The sequence below is a fragment of the Peromyscus californicus genome, unplaced genomic scaffold (assembly GCF_007827085.1).
Source record: "Peromyscus californicus insignis strain IS unplaced genomic scaffold, ASM782708v3 Scaffold_10__1_contigs__length_136768540, whole genome shotgun sequence".
NCBI classification, from domain to species: Eukaryota; Metazoa; Chordata; class Mammalia; order Rodentia; family Cricetidae; genus Peromyscus; species Peromyscus californicus.
The window spans coordinates 66,298,687-66,316,611 of record NW_026294391.1 but is presented as its reverse complement, the minus strand read 5'-3'; the positions used below and the strand labels follow the sequence as shown (position 1 = coordinate 66,316,611).

At 46.6% G+C, this 17,925-nt stretch overlaps 2 protein-coding genes, 1 long non-coding RNA gene and 1 other non-coding gene across 7 annotated transcripts in view; 2 read left to right on the top strand and 2 right to left on the bottom strand.

Moving 5' to 3' along the window:
- Positions 1-17,925, top strand: part of Rps6ka6 (ribosomal protein S6 kinase A6) — a 207,942-nt gene that overhangs the window by 87,705 nt on the left and 102,312 nt on the right. The window lies entirely within an intron of this gene.
- On the bottom strand, positions 209-2,811 carry LOC128108377 (mRNA export factor GLE1-like). The gene is made up of 4 exons (XM_052734844.1): positions 2,754-2,811; positions 1,316-1,464; positions 1,033-1,093; positions 209-485 (listed from the first exon to the last, which is right to left on the bottom strand). Exons 1-4 carry the CDS (start codon positions 2,784-2,786, stop codon positions 264-266), a joined length of 465 nt encoding a protein of 154 aa, XP_052590804.1. The 5' UTR covers positions 2,787-2,811; the 3' UTR covers positions 209-263.
- Positions 2,819-7,762, bottom strand: LOC128108383 (uncharacterized). The gene is made up of 3 exons (XR_008217454.1): positions 7,574-7,762; positions 5,862-6,086; positions 2,819-2,866 (listed from the first exon to the last, which is right to left on the bottom strand). It is a non-coding gene; the product is annotated as an uncharacterized LOC128108383 (long non-coding RNA).
- LOC128117951 (U6 spliceosomal RNA) lies at positions 12,392-12,497 on the top strand. Its single transcript, XR_008220958.1, has one exon. It is a non-coding gene; the product is annotated as a U6 spliceosomal RNA (small nuclear RNA).

Sequence of the window (17,925 nt, the reverse complement as noted above, 5' to 3'; positions counted from 1 at the left end):
GTATTACTATCTCTTATTTGCCAGGTTTTCATTTTACGTTGCCAGGACCTACGAAAGTGAACAAATGCTTTACCAGAGAGCTCTGTCACCAGTTCTTACCCCACCAATCAAGCAATGACTGGTATTTCCTCCAACAGCCAACCGGTAGGCATCATTTGTAAATCAAAATACATTTTGCCTTTAAGCAGCTTTGTTTCTAACCTGAAGCAGTCATTCTGTAATCCCTCACCTCCAAGGTGGTGCGAATGATCCCAGAGATGAGGCTACACAGCTGGTTGCCCCGGGTCTGGAAGGCAGCCAGGTCGACATTCAGCAGATTCCTTGTGCTGATTGGAGGCATCCAGTTGCTGGTTAAGCTGAAGGACCTCCTCTTGCAGGGTGTACAGGTTGCGTAGACGGACCTGACCTTCCTCCTTCCGAAGCTGCTCCTGCTCTGCCTGCTTCACACGCTGTTGCTCTGCCTCTCGAAGCTTCAGGTTGAGAATCTACTGAAAGGGCCACCGAGTCGCTGAGTGGGGGCACCTCTCCCTTTCCACACTGCTCAAATCCTAGGCGAGCTACATCTTTTCACAGGCGGGCTAGAGCAGGAAATAAACTCCCCAAGGCCAATACACAGGTTAATTGCAATTTTCAACTTGATTGGCTTGAAAAAGAACCTAGGAGAGCAGCAAGTTATACCTCTACAGGTTCCTGAGGACATTTTCAGAGAGGATTAACAAAGGAGGAGGGGCCTACTTGAATATGGGTGGTACCAACCCCACAGGCTGAGCCCCAGAAGAGAAGGAGAAAAGGGCATAACCCAGAGAGCAGAGGCTTTCTGAGCTATCTGAAACCAGTAGCTGAAACAATCCCCTTTCCCGTTGTCTTCTCAGGTATCTGATCACAGTGATAAAGAACTAACTACTACACAGCACTATGCAGGAGCATGATCATGGACCAAGGGCTCTAGAATGGCTGTTGACCGTGTGATGAACATTCAGAGGGCTAGAGACAGACACCAATACAATCATGCCGATTCTCCCAAGCACTGACCTTGGCTCTGTGGCGATGCTCAGCTTTTAGCTTCTCCTGGTGGCCCAGGGCTTCTCTGGTACTGATAAATAAGGCAGAGTCAGGGAAGTCTCCTGAGACAGTTTCCCCTCCCCCTCACTGTCATATTAGGCCTCTTCCCAAGGCTGGTCACTTTTCCAGGCTGGAAACTTCTTTGCCTATTTTATTTTGATATTTAAGGACTGACTTTCACCTTGGGATTTCTCTGGGAAAGCAAGCAAGCTGACCACACAGACATTTGCAGCAACCACTCAGGAAGACTCACCTCTTCTCCATCACTTCCTGTAAGTCCTGGAATTCCTTATGCAGCTTCAGTTCCTTCAGCTCATCAAACCTCTTCAGTTGTTCAGATGCCATCTCTGAGAGGGCTCGCACCTTCCTCTCCTGCTCCTCCTGCCACTGCCTCAGGCCCTCCTGAAAAGGATCGGTACCTGCCTTTAGAGTGCCGTAGTCATCTGGCTCATTTGCTCCTTGACCACCACGCTTAGTCCTTAGCACCTGGGAGACGCCAGCGCATGGAACCACCTGCTTGCTTCTCAAGAGCTGTGTGGAGCATTTATCCTTGGATGAAATTTTTTTTTCTCCTTTATCTGTTCTTTTTTTTTTGAGACAGGATTTCATGTAGCCCTGGCTGGTCTCAAACTTGTTCTGTAGCTAAGGATGACCTTTAAATCCTACCTGTCTCCACCTCCCTAGAGCTGGTAATATGGACATGGGGCCACTTTCATATGCTTCCAGGGATTAGCCCATGGCTTTGTGCATGCTAACCAACTTCTCTATCTGTGTGTGTGTGTGTGTGTGTGTGTGTGTGGAGGGGCAGTGGTAATGTAGTATGTGTATCACGTTGTGTGTATACAGTTACAGAGCAAGCTATCAAGTGTCTGCCTCTATCACTCTCTCTACTCTCTAATTGTCTTGACATGGGATGTCACACTGAACCTTAAACTCCCCATTTGGCTAAAAGTGGCTGGCCAGTCAACTTTCAGGATATGCCTCTCTCTCCCCTAACGCTGGGGTTACAGGCAAATACAACCATTCTGTATGAGTGCTAGGGATTTGAAGTCAGGTCCTCATGCTTACAGAGAAGTGCTCTTACACAGAGCCATCTCCCCAGGCTTCTTGCCATTTTTTAAGATCGTAATTTACTGTATTTTCTTTTTTTTTTTTTTTTGGTTTTTCGAGACAGGGTTTTCTCTGTGTAGCTTTGCGCCTTTCCTGGAACTCGCTGTGGAGACCAGGCTGGCCTCGAACTCACAGAGATCCGCCTGGCTCTGCCTCCCGAGTGCTGGGATTAAAGGCGTGCGCCACCACCACCCGGCTAATTTACTGTATTTTCAATTACAGACTCAGGCAAAACTTAATTTTACAAGCTAGAGTAGTCCCAAAGTCAAATTAATTAAAATAGTGCTGTTCTTTCAAAAGCTAAAATACAACTGTCACAATATAAACATATCTGACACATCTGGACCATCTGCAAATTCTAGAGAATTAAATGGAATATAGGAAAGCCTAAGTTAAAATTGACCAGCCAGATTTCACTTGAGGGTGTTCACTTTTGACCTTTACATCACCCTACCTCCAGAGTGAGCTTTCAGTGGGTGACATCTCCTAATCAGCATGTAGTGAGGTATCCTCCCCTGGGGGAGTCTAGTGAAAGGTGGCTCTCTAGGGTCAAGCCTCCCTTGCTCCATTGTCTCACTTACTGTCCCTCTCAGTCTGTGTGCCACTTCGTACATTCGGATGCAGCCTTCCACTTTGATCGCTCGGTGAGGACAGAAGGCGCAACAGGTTCTGTGCGCTGGCACTCCTGTGTGATCTAAACCGAAGACGAGAGAGAAAATAAATCAATGAATGAGCTTTTAACATGGTAAACTTATGTTGTCTTTTATAGACAAAGATCATGTCTTTGCTAGTTTTCTGTCACTGTAGTTTTCTAGGTGTTTTCCTAGAAAATTATTCAAAAGTAAGATTTATTTTGGAACCCAATTCAGAAGTTTTCTATACACAGCCACTTGAGTTACTTGTTGTGATGGAAAATTACTTTAACTATGTAAGATGTGTAACATTTGTTTATGCTGCATTTGTTTAATGATGTAAAGATGTGTTGCTTTGCCTACCTAAGGCACCTGATTGGTCTAATAAAAAGCTGAACAGCCAATAGCTAGGCAGTAGAGGGATAGGAGGGGCTGGCGGGCAGAGAGAATGAATAGGAGAAGGAATCTAGGCGAGGGGGAGAGGTGGGGGGGAGGGGAAGGAGACTCCCCTGGGCCAGACAGACACGGAGAAAACAGGAAAAGTAGGACATACAGAATGAAAGGTAAAAAGCTCCTGAGGAAAAATGTAGATGAAGGGAAATAGGTTACTATAAGTAATAAGAGCTAGTGGGACGAGCATAAGACAAGACCAAGCATTCATAACTAATAAGTCTTGTGTCATTATTTGGGGGTTGGTGGCCTTTACAACTTGTTGCTTTTTTCTGGACTGTGCTAAGACAGAACATGACAGCAGAAGCATGTGGTAGAGAAAAGCAGCCACCTTAAGGTGGCCGGGAAGCAAAGGAAAGAGGAAGGAGGGGGCCTGGGATTAGATTTACCTGACAAGGACCCACTCCCTCCAACCTGGTGCCCTATCAGATTATGAAGCCAGCAATGTATTAATCTACTGAAGACAATGATCCAAGCACTTCCCAAAAGCCTCACCTTGAATATTGCTGCCTGGAAGGCAAAGTTCAACACAGGATCCTTTGAGGAATGCTTGAGTTCCAAAGCCTAACACAATCCAACTTAGGAACCAATAATGGACTTATAAATCACCAATAATGAAAATAATTTAGTTTCCTGTCAGAATACAGTACAAATTGTACGAGGGGATTTCTGAGCGCTTGTGAGAAAATTCCAACAAAATAAGACAAACATCTTGTGACCTCATTTTCTTCAAAACACAAAACTGTTCTTGGACTGTGCTTTCCTGCCTCTCCCATGTGTAGCAGATAGAAATGTTTATTTCAGATTATTCATTACAACTGATTGTTTATTTATGTCTCTATGGAAAAACATGTTTTTGCCATGTGTGGGAGTGTCCTTGTGATTGTACACTTTACTCATGTGACTCTTCTTAACCCTCAGAGTATAAATTGTCCGCTGCTCTGAATAAGGTTGGCTATTATGTGAGACTTAAGTCCTGCCTTATTTTAAGCCCCACTCTCCCAGGTTCACACCGCCAACCACAGCAGTAAACAGGTTAGAAACTATTAAGGCCAGATAGCGGGACCCCCAAAAGACCACCACCATCACGGAGACCAAATCCCGCATGTAAGAGCAAAGAGCCTTTATTTCAAGCTCCAGAGCTTGGTCCCTCTGTCTGTCCAACACAGCGGTGAGAGCAGAGACCTGAGCTCAGGTGGGGCACAGTTTTTATCACAGCAGAGGTTGAGGTGAGGGGATTCCCAGGTCCAGTACCTTGATTGGCTGACAATTGTCTAGGGGTATCTGTAAAACAAAAAACAGGTGTGTGCTAGACTCAAGGGCATCTGGCCACCTTATCTAATGGTTGGAATGTTTGGGATGTCAGGTACTTCTTCACCCCTGGGTGGATCCCTGGGTGGTATCAGCTTAAGGCTTTTCCTGGATCAGGATGTTGCCTTCCAGTAAGCCTGTGACAGAAAGCTGTGTCTAGGCCCCTAAGTCTGTCATGGCTGCTGTGTGGTCAGGCTACTTTGGGGCCCCTCCACAAGAACCACTGTGTTTTCCATGATGTCAACTTTGTTCCTCCCTCTCTCTTTTCCCATTCCTGGCCCTAACTGATTTACATTTGATCTTCTCCAAAAGGCCAAGAAGCACAATACTTTACTTCTTTTTTTGAGACAGAGTCTCACTATGTAGCTCTGGCTGGCTTAGAATTTACTATGTAGACCACACTGGCCTTGAACTCACAGGAACCCACCTGCCTCTGCCTCCCAAGTTTTGCAATTAAAGGTGTGCACCACCATAACTGGTGTCACACTGGTTTTATTTTATTTATTTTTTTATTTTTTTTACTTTTTTCTTTTTTTCAGACAGGGTTTCTCTGTGTAGCTTTGGAGCCTGTCCTGGATCTCGATCTGTAGACCAGGCTGGCCTCAAACTCACAGAGATCCACCTGGCTCTGCCTCCCCAGTGCTGGGATTAAAGGCGTGCACCGCCGCCCGCCCGGCTCTGGTTTTCTTAATAAAATGATGTGTCTCCTTAGGCTGGAGAGATTGCTTAGCGGGTAAAGTACAAACAAGAAGGCCTAAGGTTTGGTCCCCAAATCCATCTAAAACTGCATGGTGGCATGTACTTATAATTCCAACACTGGGGGAAGATGGAGACAGGAGGATTCCTGGGACTACTGGACATCCAGTTAATCCTAATTGGTGAGCTCCAGGCCAATGAGAAACACTGTCTCAAAAATCAAGGTGACGAGTGGAGCACAGTGGCAACAGGACTTTGATCCCAGCGCTAAGGAGGCGAGTCACAATCTCTGTGAGTTTAAGGCCAGCTTGGCCTACAAAGCGAATTCCAGGACAGGTAGGACTGTTACACAGAGAAACTCTGTCTTGAAAAACAAAGTGAAGACCCTCGAGAATAAATATCCAAAGTTGACCCTCTGGCCTCCACACACATGTGCATACATCTACACACACACAAGAACACTGGGTGATGTGGTAAATACTGTTCCTACAAACAGCTGCAATAGGAAACAATCATTTCTTCAGAGTAATGTCACTGTCATGTGACTATATTAAACACTTTGATTTTTCAGCCAACAGGTGTTTTGTCTTCAAACTTTACCTTGGTTCCATTTGATGAAGGTGAGGAGGATTCTGGAGTGCTTCTGACAGGAGACTTAAGGAGTAAGGGTTGGTCCAGGCCTGAAGTAGATCCAGAGGATGGTGAACATTCAGAGGAAGGAGAGTTCTCTTGTGTGTGGGGTGAGGTGTTGGGTAGGATGTGATCTACCACCCATCCAGAGTAAGAAGATAGTTTTGGAAGAGTTGTGCATTCTTCCAAAACATCCTAAGGAGAAGAAGGTTAAGCCTATTTGTATGTCTACTGATCTAAGACATTCCATACACTGCTCAACAACTGAGGGCCCAAGCAAGTAAGTTAAAACTGAAGATAAAGTAACTGCATTAACAACCAGAGATGAAAACACAGTAGGATTTCTTTCTTCTTCTTTTTGCTTTTGAGACAGTGTATCAAATTGAGGATGACCTTGAACTGACCCCCCTGCTTCCACTTCTGAAGTGCTGAGATTATAAGCCACTGTACCAGCAATAGTGGTTTATTATTGCTGCTGTTATTTTATTTACAGTATTTTAAAATCTATTATTACTATTAGTGTGTGTGTGTGTGTGTGTGTGTGGTGTGTGTAGGCTCATGTGCCACAGTTTACATGAATTGAACTCAGCAACTAACTTTACCCATGGAGCTATCGCATCAGCATAAGTGGATTCTTTTTTTTTTTTTTTTTTTTTTTTTAAAGATTTATTTATTTATTATGTATACAATATTCTGTTTTCATGTATCCCTGCAGTCCAGAAGGGGGAGCCAGATCTCATTACAGATGGTAGTGAGCCACCATGTGGGTGCTGGGAATTGAACTCAGGACCTCTGGAAGAGCAGTCAGTGTTCTTAACCTCTGAGCCATCTCTCCAGCCCATAAGTGGATTCTTAATAATGACGCAGACTATATTTCTACGAAAAAATCCTTTGACCTCTTCATGTAAACTGTAGCACATGAGCCTACACACACACACAAAGGTATCCTCACATACGGTAGGGGTTGTTCAAGCCTGTAATACAGATAAACTCAGACACCTCCAGGACAGTGGGCGGGCAAATGTGTATCACTGATTAGAAAAGCCACCAACAAACATTAAGGAAGGGCATGGCAAACACTAGTTATAAGGACCACGCCCCCGTCCACAGGTCAGCCAGTCATTTCATTGGCAACACTAGAGTTAGGTCAAATCAAAATGCTCTCCAAGAAGCCTGGAGCTCCTGTGCAGTGGTTCTCAACCTTTCCAATGCTGCGATCCTTAAATACAGTTCCTCATGTTGGGGGTGATCCCCCAACCATAAAACTATTTTCGTTGCTACTTCATAACTGTAATTTTGCTACTGTTGTGAATCATAATGCAAATAGTCTGTTTTCCGATGGTCTTAGGTGACCCTTGTGAAAGGGGTCGTTCGACTACCCAAACGTGGTCTCGACCCACAGATTGAGAGCCGTAGTCCTAGCAAGTGGACTATAAAGCAGAAGAGAATGAGAGGGCCGTGGCTGATGACAAGATCCCAGGCCCGGGAGTGGACTGGGGTGATGGTGACGCCTTTGGGCAGGAGGCTTCCCGTTAAGTGGAGGGGCCGTAGATCAACTAGAACGGGCTCGAGAAAGTTATGTGCACAGTAGTCAAAAAAGCAATGCGGCCCATCGCCACGCCCCGTCCTCCGCACCCGCCTGGAGGGAGCGTGTTAAAGGCGTGAGGACGGCCGCCGCTCACCTCGTAGTGCACCAGCCACTCGCGGGTGGGTAGGGCAGGCGGCCTTTGCTGGAATTGCGCAGCGCCCTTAGAGTTTCCCAGCAGCGACCCTCCGACGGCATGGCGGGCCACCTGCAGCGCCACAGAAACCGCTACTGACAAAACACACCCTCGAATCCGCCGCCGAGGAGGCGCCGGCCTCCGCTTCCGGGTTTCCCGCCCCCACGTCCGGCGTAGCCCCCGCCCGTAACGGTCGCAGACACCGCCCGTCAGCGGCGCACCTCCCACTCGTCAACGCCCGCGCCTGCGCAGATGGGGGTGGGGGTGGGAGTCAGCGCCAGGAAGCGGAAATGAGGCGGTTCTTCCAGCTTTGTGAGGCTCCTGCTGTAAGAGACTGACTGTTCTGGGAAAGCTAAAACGGAGATATAATTTCTTACAGGGCTACGCTAGAGAAATGAAACGCGTCTTCACTAAAAGTTGTACGTGAATATTCATACCGACGGTAATCGTAATGCGAAAGCCTTCCAAATGGCAATCTCCTGAATTAGGAAAGTATTCTGTAAAGTACAATGGAATTCTTCCCCTGTCCCACGTAATAATGGTACCTTCTGTAACATAAACCTTGAAAGCGTTTAGCTAGAGTAAAAGGAACAAGTTGCCGGGCGGTGGTGGCGCTTGCTTTTAATCCCAGCACCTGGGAGGCATCACTGAGTTCGAGGCCAGCCTGGTTTACAGCGCGAGTTCCAGGACAGCTAAGGCTGTTAGAGAAATCCTGTCTCGAAAAACAAAAAGAAAATAACAACAAAAAGCATCAAGTTAAGGAGAGAACACAGTACAATTCCCTTCATGTAAGGTGTCCAGAATAAACAAATCCAGAGATAGAAGTGGGACCCTCAAATGACTGCAAACGGAGATGGGGTTTCTTGGAGTTCATGAGAATGAGCTAGAATTAGATCATGGTAATAATCACACCTTGGTAAATATACTTAAAAAACTAAATTGTTAACTTTGGGTATTAATAGGTCTCACTTAACCCTCCCTTAATCCACCGCACATAGTTGAATCTTAATGTAATTTCACTCAGTCACAACTGCCCAGAGCTGGCTTTGATGGATGCGCTACACTTTTTAACCCTCTACTGCCCATGTCTCTGTGACATCTGTTTGAGGTGGTTTTGAAAGAGTTTCGAGGATAAGCAGTATATTTTCTGGAGAGATAGCTCAGGAATTAATAGTGTTTACTACTCTTGCAGAGGACTCTGGATCAGTTCCCAACACCCACATGGTAGCTCACAATGCAAACTTTAGCTCCAGTGGATCCATTGTCCTCTTTCTGGGCTCTTCTAACACCAAACATACACACGGCCCACATACATGTAGTTTTTTGTTGTTGTTGTTGTTGTTTTTAAATTTTATAAAATCATTGGACTTCAGGTAAAATATTTTACAAAGGTTAATACAGGAGGCCTAGGAATAATCTGAGTGTGGTGGTTGGACACCTTTAATCCCAGCACTTGGGAGACAGAGGCAGGCAGATCCCTGAGTTTGAGGCCATCCTGGTCCACAGTGAGTTCCAGGACAGCCAGGGCTAAGCTACACAGAGAAAGCCTGTCATGGAGAAAACAAAAACAAAAGAATATTCCCAGGAATGGACTCCAAGTCACTTCCATCAAAATAGTTACACAGCTCAACCCACTGGTGCAGAGGTGGTTACACTAGTTGAGCAAAAGAAAAAGGAATCTCTCTCTCTCTCTTTCTCTCTCTCTCTCTCTCTCTCTCTCTCTCTCTCTCTCTCTCCTCTCTCTCTCACACACACACACACACACACATACACACACTCGTGTTGTTCTAAATTTGCCAACTGTTCTTTCTTGAGAAGTTGTTTAGGAGTCAGGGCATGTTGGCACGTGCCTATAAATCCCAGCACGTGGGAGGCGAGTGGCAGGGGATCTCTATTATTTGAAGACAGGGCTGGTCTACATGAGTTCATGCTCTCTAGAGGCTACATGATAGGAGCCTGTCTCAAAGAAAAAAGTCTTATTTGTTTTCAACGTGTGTGTAAATGTGCATATGAGTGTTGTGGGACAATCTTTTTCTATACTGTGAAAATGTGTCTCTGCCTAAGGCCTCTTCTGATTGATTTAATAAAGAGCTAAATGGCCCCTTTAATCCCAGCACTCGGGAGGCAGAGGCAGGCGGATCTCTCTGAGTTCGAGGCCAGCCTGGGCTACCAAAGTGAGTTCCAGGAAAGGCGCAAAGCTACACAGAGAAACCCTGTCTCGAAAAACCAAAAAAAAAAAAAGAGCTAAATGGCCAATAGCTGGGCAAGAGAGGATAGGTGGGACTTCCAGGGAGAGGAAGGAACTTGGGAAGAATCTGAGGCCTGTGGATTTTCACCAGCCAGACATGGAGAAGTCCAATGTACAGTATGGAGGAGCAGAGTAACGGGCCATGGGACAGAATGTAGATTAATAGAAACAGGTTAATTCAAGTTATAAGAGTTAGTTGTGAACAGGCCTAAGCTAAGGCCAAGCATTCATACTTAATAAGAAGTCTCGCCGGGCGGTGATGGCACACGCCTTTAATCCCAGCACTCGGGAGGCAGAGGCAGGTGGATCTCTGTGAGTTCAAGGCCAGCATGGTCTACAGAGCTAGTCCAGGACAGGCTCTAAAGCTACAGAGAAACCCTGTCTCGAAAAACCAAAAAAAAAAAAAAAAAAAAAAAAAAGTCTCTGTATCATTACTGGGGAACTGGCTGTCCAAAGAAAGTCTGACTACATGAGTGTCGGGGCCTAAGGCCAGAGGAATTGAATGCCCTAGGAGCTGGACTGGGTTACTGTGAACTGCTGCCTGATGTAGACAAGAACAGTATGCACTCATCTCTGCAGCCCACCTTGATAAAAATTCAAGGTCCTCTGCAAGAGCAGCAAGAGGGGTTTTGCTTTCATATATTTATTTTTTTGCCTCAGCCTCCTGGGTGCTCCACCTTAGACAACCAGAACAAGAGTTCTTAGCCAACTGAATTATCTCTTCAGCCCCCCAAACTCTGGAGTTTTAGACTTGGGTTACAGTGGTTGAGATGCTGTAGTAACTGGAATGAGAATGGCCCCCATAGGCTCATATAATTGGTCCCCAGTTGGTGGAACTGTTTGGGAAGAACCAGGTGTGGCTTGTTAGTGGAAGTGTGCCACTGGGGCAGGCTTGGCCATTTCGAGACTCCTGTGATTCCCGGTGCTCCCTCTCTTGCCTCTGGTGTGGGTCTACATGTATGCTCTCTGCTATTTGGTCCACAACTATGAACTCTGACCCCTTTGAATCAATAAGCCAAATTAAATACTTCCTTTTACAAGTTGCCTTGGTCATGGTGTTTTATCTAGCAATAGAAAAACAAAAGTCAAGCCCCGAACTCAGGCCAATGCCAGCTAGAAAATAGTGCTCTCTCTGAAGAACATTTTCATTTGTGGGTTTTGGTTGGTGATGGTGGTGATGAGGGAAGGGGGCCCTGCAGATCAAACTTAGGCCCTTAGGGCTAGAGAGAGATGGATCAGCAGTTAAGAGCATGTGCTGCTCTTACAGAGGAACTGAGTTCAATTCCCCGCACTCATGGTGGCTCTCAACCATCCATAACTCCAGTATCAGGGACTCTGACCTCAGAGAGCACCAAGAACATAGGTGTTACACAGCACATATATACATTCAGGCTATTCACCCATAAAATACAATGAACCCAATTTTAAAATTAATCAAAAGAAAGCAAAACCCTAGGCTCTTGCACATGTGCACATACTAAGCAAGTACTCCACACCACTCTTTCAAATACAGGAAAATACAAAATGGCCCAGAATCTTATGTAGAAAGCAGGTAGCATTTAGCGCATAAATTATAGGTACATCCCCACACCTATCTATCCTGTGAAAGTGATCGTCCCCAAATCCTGACTAGTGAGGCCTGACAAAGTGTCTTGCCTTCATCCATCAGGTACCTTATCTTCCTACAGCACCCAAAGAATCAACAGCCTCTCTGTTCCATCATGAAATGAAAAGTTGGTAATTCAGCATCAACTACTCTGCAATTCATGTTTTCTCACATGGACTTTTGTTTTTTTTTTTTTCAAGACAGGGTTTCTCTATAGACCTGGCTGTCCTGGAACTCACTCTGTAGACCAGGCTGGCCTCGAACTCACAGAGATCCGCCTGCCTCTGCTTCCTGAGTGCTGAGATTAAAAGTGAGCGCCACCACTGCCTGACTCTCACATGCGTCTTATTAAATCATTTAAAAATATTTTGTTTTTATTCAGACATGGCCTCAGAAAACCCAGGCTGGCTTCAACTCACTATGTAGCTGTGGATAACACAACTCCTGCCTCCACCTCCCAAGTCATTAGATGACAGGTGTGCACCACCACACTCGGTTTTTTTGTTTTGTTTTGTGGTTTCCCTCTGTGTAGCTTTGGAGCCTGTCCTGGAATTCGCTCTGTCGAGCAGCCTTGAACTCACTGAGAGCTGCCTGCTCTCAAGTGCTGGGATTAAAGGCATGTGCCACCACTGCCTAGCAGTCTTCTATAAAGTCAGGAGAGAAGGATAAAGGAAATCAAAGGAGTCTTAAATAACTGATAATAAAAATTTTATTTCCTGTAAAACCACACAAAAATTTCAAAAATAAATGAATTCCAGAAATACAAAGAGAAATGAAAAGCAATGAGATAGGGATTACACTTGTGAGGCCAGATGGACATTAGCTTCTGTGAGGGTGCTTGGGGACAAGTGGCCTCCAGAGAGGTTTCCATTGGCACTACAGAAAAATACCGATTCCTGCTCTACCCATCAAGAAGGAAAAAGCGGTGCTCACTTCGGCAGCCCGGTATGCTAAACTTGGAATTCAGAGAAGATTGGCATGGCCCCTGTTCAAGGGACGACAGGAAAATTCCTGAAGCATTCTGTATTTTTCCTGCCATCGAGAGCTGGTGAGCAAAGGGTTACAGCATTGTGAAACCAGAACAGGCTGTCGTGAGCATACCTGCCACAGTTCCCTCTGTGCTCAAACAATTCACAGCTCACCGCTGTCGCCGTGATTGCTCCATTTCATGACATTTGTAGCTAGGGTTCCAAAGGAGCAAAGGGATCTGTGAGCATCTTACCTCCATGAGCCAGGAGTAAATGTATCTTTCTGCCTCCGTTTTATTTTTATGCTGATAAAAGCACAGACTCACTCAGTTACTAACTTATCTGATTTCACTATTTTCTTAATACCAATAAAGTTTTATTTTTTAGTAAAAAATAAAATAAAAATAATATTAAAAAAGGAAAAGGTGATGTAAGTGGTTCATAGTCCAAGAGGACTCCTGCTGCTTCAGCTCAGAGAAACCCAAGACATGGATGCACTGAAAGAGGGTTGGAGGAGACTGCAGGTGAAGCCCACCCAAACAGTCCCTGAGGAAAGGAAGCAGGGGTTTTAAAAATCTGGTACCTAGTGTAGCAAATAGAAGGCCTGTGAAGGTCACTGAAAAATTCCACCAGGCTCACGGATCAGGAAAGAGAACCATCCCTCCTTCCTGATTCATCCCCAGCTGCTCTAGGGACTCTCCTGCCATTAGGAGTTGAGGAACAGACCCTGAGCACATTTGGTCACCTGAAGAGAAAGCCAGTGGGCTGGCCAGTTACAGGACGGGCAGCTCCTCAGTTCCCTGGCATCAGGCAAGGGCTGTACCCCCTGGACAGGTGGCCTCAGGCAGGGGGAGACCGGGAGCGGATGGGTGAGCTTGTCAGGTAAGAGGTTGTATAGGGGCCATCCCCAAATACGTTGGCGTAGGATGACTTGAGAAACTGGACGTAATTCTGCATGCTGCGGTTGGTGCTCTCAGACTGCTCCAGGCGGGTCCTTCAGATCCTGCAGCCGGCTCTGTTATCGACGATCCGCCTGATTGGAGAGAAGAGAGAGCAGGGCCAAGGGTAAAGAAGGTAACAATGGGCAATGAGAGCCCAAGGCATTCACTTAGAGGGTATCCACACTGAGAGGCACCAGGGCCTACGAGGGAGATGGGGATTTTCCCCTTGGGTGAGGGAGTTAGTTGCTTTTTTGTTTTATTATTTTGAGCCAAGTCCTCACCAAGCTGCCCAGACAACTCAGTATATGGCCTTGAATTACCTATTTTCTTGCCTTAACCTCCTGAGTACTGGATTATGGCAACATACACTGAGTCAACAAACCTGGCTGAGGTTTTTATTTTTATAGGGTCTGCCTTGGTTATTTGGTCTTTTTCCTGTACAGCTTTTTTTTTTTTTTTTTTAAGACTTATTTATTATGTATACAGTGTTCTGCCTGCATCCAGAAGAGGACACCAGATCATTATAGATGGTTGTGAGCCACCATGTAGTTGCTAGGAATTGAACTCAGGACCTCTGGAAGATCAGCCAGGGCTCTTAACTGCTGAGCCATCTCTCCAGCTCCTCTTCTTGTTTTTTTGAGGCAGAGTTTTTCTGTGTAGCCTTGGCTGTCCTCAGACTCACAGATCTGTCAGCCTCTGCTTCCAGAGTGCTGAGATTAAAGATGTGGGCCACCACACCTGGCTTGTAACATCTTCTTGCTTAATTATTATTAATTTGGAGTGACCTTTCGAATCTTCTCATTTGGGCTTGAAGTTTACACAGACATCAGAATACCTACACCAGCTTGTTTCAAGATTCCATTAGTATAGCAGATTGATTCTCATCCTCTGCACCTGTCCTGTGTCTACCAGCAAGGTAGGACACACGTGGAAGCCCATTTTCAGGTTTCCTAGTGGCTTTACCCAGCAGGTCTGCATAAAAAGGATTGATTGGACCCCAAGCCTGAATGCAGGCGTCTGAGATGGTCTGCACTTGGTTGCACTGGGGGGAGGTCTTTTGCTCCACCCCTGGGCATCCCATAAATACCCTTAGGGCAGAGACAATCAGGGCCCGATGGAATAGGTTCCAGGCCCTCTCCAGGCGTATCCTGTATTTTCTATCTGTTTCTCCCCACTCTAATTCTTCTATCAATATTTCCTGCTGCTCCTACTCAAGAGTACACTGGGGAAATGTGGGGGTGGTGGGTAGCCCCCACCACAGACACATTCATTTCTTGGACATACATTGTTCCGTCTGTCTTTCTCACGGGTAAGCTGAAGCTATTATTTACCAAGTCCGGTAATTTTGTTGGTTGCTGTTTTAGTTGGTTTGGATTAGTTTTGGGTTTTACATTCTCCTCTATCAGTATTAGTAGTTTGCTTTATTTACCGTGTGGGTAAATGCAGGTGCATACCAAGACAAAGAGAGGGCAGCAAAGCCCTAAGAACTAGAGTTACAAGCATCTGTGGAACACCTGGCTTAGTCATAATAAGCCTGGGTGCCGGAATACGAACTCCAGTCCTCATGATCAAACGGCAGGTATCTTCAACCAGTGTGCCAGAAGAGGGCGGCAGATCCCCCGAGCTGCAGTTACAGACTGAGCCGCCACATGGGTGCCGGGAACTGAACCCAGGGTCTACCCAAGAGCAATCAGTGTTCACAACTGCTGAGCCTGCTCTCCAGGCCCCATCTGGGGGAGTCCTTATCGAACAGCCTACCCTGGAAGGCTCAACCCCTAGCACTACCACGGGAGGAGACACAAAGATGCATGGGAGTGGCTGCAGCGTCCTCTCTGGACTACCAGACAATGCCGCTGGTCTGTCTGCTCAGGGAGTTGCCCTCTTTTCCTCTGGACTTTTCAGGCTTCTTTTATTTCCGTTGAGGGTTTCAAAGTTCTTCCTCTCTCTGGAATAAGAGCTATTTTTGCTTACTTTGACTTTCTTTCTCAGCACTCACATGGAGGCAGCTCCTAGCTCACCTTTTACCACTACCAGAAATTTGGTAGTCACGCAAGTCTATGGATATGCAAAAAACTGTCCCACCTGTACAGTATGTGTTTATGGATATAGATGACACCCTGTAATTCTGATTTTAAGAAGGGATGTAACAGGAGCCATAGTTCAGTGGTAGCAGCTTGCCTAACACAGTCAAGGCCCTAGAGTTCAATCCCTAGTACCAAAAAAGGGGAGGGAGGTCACCCAGAATATCCTCCTAGGCTGGCAAGGTGACTGGAGATAATAACCTCTTTGAGACTCCTGAAAACGCCAGTAGACAGTTTGCCTGCAGCCCAAGGGAGCCCTGCCACTAGCCCAACTCACATCATCACGAGTCCGCCGCAGCTGGCCAAGTTCTGTCCTTGGTCCTACTCAGCTGGGTCTCAAGGTCCAGGATTTTGCTCTGGGCTGCTCGCTCCTTGGAGAGCGCTCTGCTCCTTGGTTTGCTCCACCTGCACACAAGGGAGAGGTAGGACTGCCTGACCCTGCAGAGAAGGCTAGCCACTCCTACTAACCAGTTACAGCCCATTTAGCACATCATTATGGCAAAATTTTCCCTGGGGCCTTGGAGCAGAAGCTAACTAGAGGGAAGTTCTTACATCCACCTTTGCCTGCCCCTTTCCAGCATCCCCAAAATGTGAAAAAGCTTTTCTGAGTCTCAAGAGGGGCAGAAAGTGACTGATATAATGCTCATCATATAAAAAGGGCTGATCCTCTACAACAGATATCTATTTCATCCTTACACCACATTCAGGAGGAAGGTACTACTGTACCCAGTCTTCAGATGGGAAAGGAGGCTGACAAAGGTCAGGACACGGAACTACCTAGGAGTACACACACAACTCACCTGCCGCCTGGCGTCTTCAATGGCACTCTCCAGCTGCCTCGCCAAGGATCCACACTCTCTCGTTTTCTCCTCCAGCCGCAGCTGAGCCTGGTGAATTGCCTCCTCCCTCTTGGCAATCACCTGTAGGAACTCGACATTCTGGGCGCTGGTGGCCTCCAATTTCCTAGGTGAAAGCACTCCATTAGACCCTGCAATGACCCACTTGTCTTGATCCACTGCAGGGGGCTGCTGCCTCCCCTGAGCTGGGGATCCCATCTCTTGAAGAATCTCCGTGAATCTCCAAGGAGCCACAAGAAGAAACAGTATTTTCAGATCAGCAAGGTGGCTGGCTGGTCTGTGAAACTGCAAGAGGTGGTCACGGGACAGCGTGGAGAAGGAAGAATGCACGTGTAACTGCGCGTGCAGCACGACAGAGAACAGCTTCTGCAGCTCACAGAAGGCCTGCCATTGTCAGTCCACTCAGGAACAAGGGAGCAGAGCCCAAGAGAAGCAGGAAGAACGGGAATGAAGTCAGCACAGCTGGCAGGTCTGTTACCAAACCCCAGCCCAGTAAAAAGGCTTCAGCTGAGCCACACAGCACGTCTGTGACAGATATAGGACAGCTGTGGCTTCTGCACTTTACACAAGGTCTCCCCTGCTCTTCCAGGACACCTTCCCCTTTAGTGAACACTGCAAGTCCTGCTGAACTTGGCTCCATTTTTGTGGGCCAGCTTGGCAGAGCAGAGGTGAAACACAGGAGGCCAACTGATCCAGTCCCTGGAGGCTGTACTGGCTTCTCTAAGGCAATTAAGACCTAAGACCTGAGTTCTTAGTCTCCCGGCTTTTGTTTTTGTTTTGTTTTGTTTTGTTTTGTTTTTGAGACAGTGTCTTATTACAAAACCCAGGATATCCTCTAGGTGGCAGCAATCCTCCTGCCTCAGCCTCCCAAGTACTGGGATTAGTAGTGTGCCATTATGCTAGACTCCCAGTCCTCTGCTTACAGGTGCTAACATGGTTCTGGAGGAAGAGTTTCCAGCATAAGAACAGCTTTCGTAGGCACCAGCTGTGTCCATCTGGGCAAGGAAACCTCCTTTTCCTGAGCTTGGCTTCCTCACAGTTACTAACATTTGGGTAGTTCACACCAATCATCCCAGTACACTGGGGGCTAAGGCAAGAGGAATGAGTTGCAAGCCACAGGTTGAGGACTCCGTCTCAAAGAGCCAAAATACAGGGCTGGCAAAATATGACTCAGTGGGTACAGGTGCTTACTGCCAAGCCCCATGTCCTGAGTTCAATCCCCAGGACCCACAGGGTGGAAGAAGAGAACTGACTCCCACAAGCTGTCCTCTGACATCCACACCCATGCAGGTGCCCATGCTGGGCACAAATAAATACTAATAAATTAAAAGTAGGTCTAAAAAAGGGGCTAGAGAGATGGCTCGGTGGGTTAAGAGCATATAGTGCACTTGCAGAGGACCCAAATTCAGTTCCCAACACCCACATCAAGTAGCACACAACTGCCCACAGCTCAAGCTGCAGGGGATCTGAGCCTCTGGCTTCTGTGGGCACCTGTACTCACGTACACATACTCACACACACACCCACACACACACACACACACACACACACACACACACACACACCACACACACACACATATTATATTATCAACAATGATAGGGAATGAAGA

Bases quoted from the DNA above. Each gene is read 5' to 3' on its own strand.
- LOC128108377 (XM_052734844.1), bottom strand. From the start codon at position 2,786: ATGTACGAAGTGGCACACAGACTGAGAGGGACA. The intron at 1,094-1,315 runs GTGAGTCTTCCT...CTTATTTATCAG, and splicing joins CAGGAAGTGATGGAGAAGAG to TACCAGAGAAGCCCTGGGCC. The intron at 486-1,032 runs GTCAGTGCTTGG...CCCTTTCAGTAG, and splicing joins AGCATCGCCACAGAGCCAAG to ATTCTCAACCTGAAGCTTCG.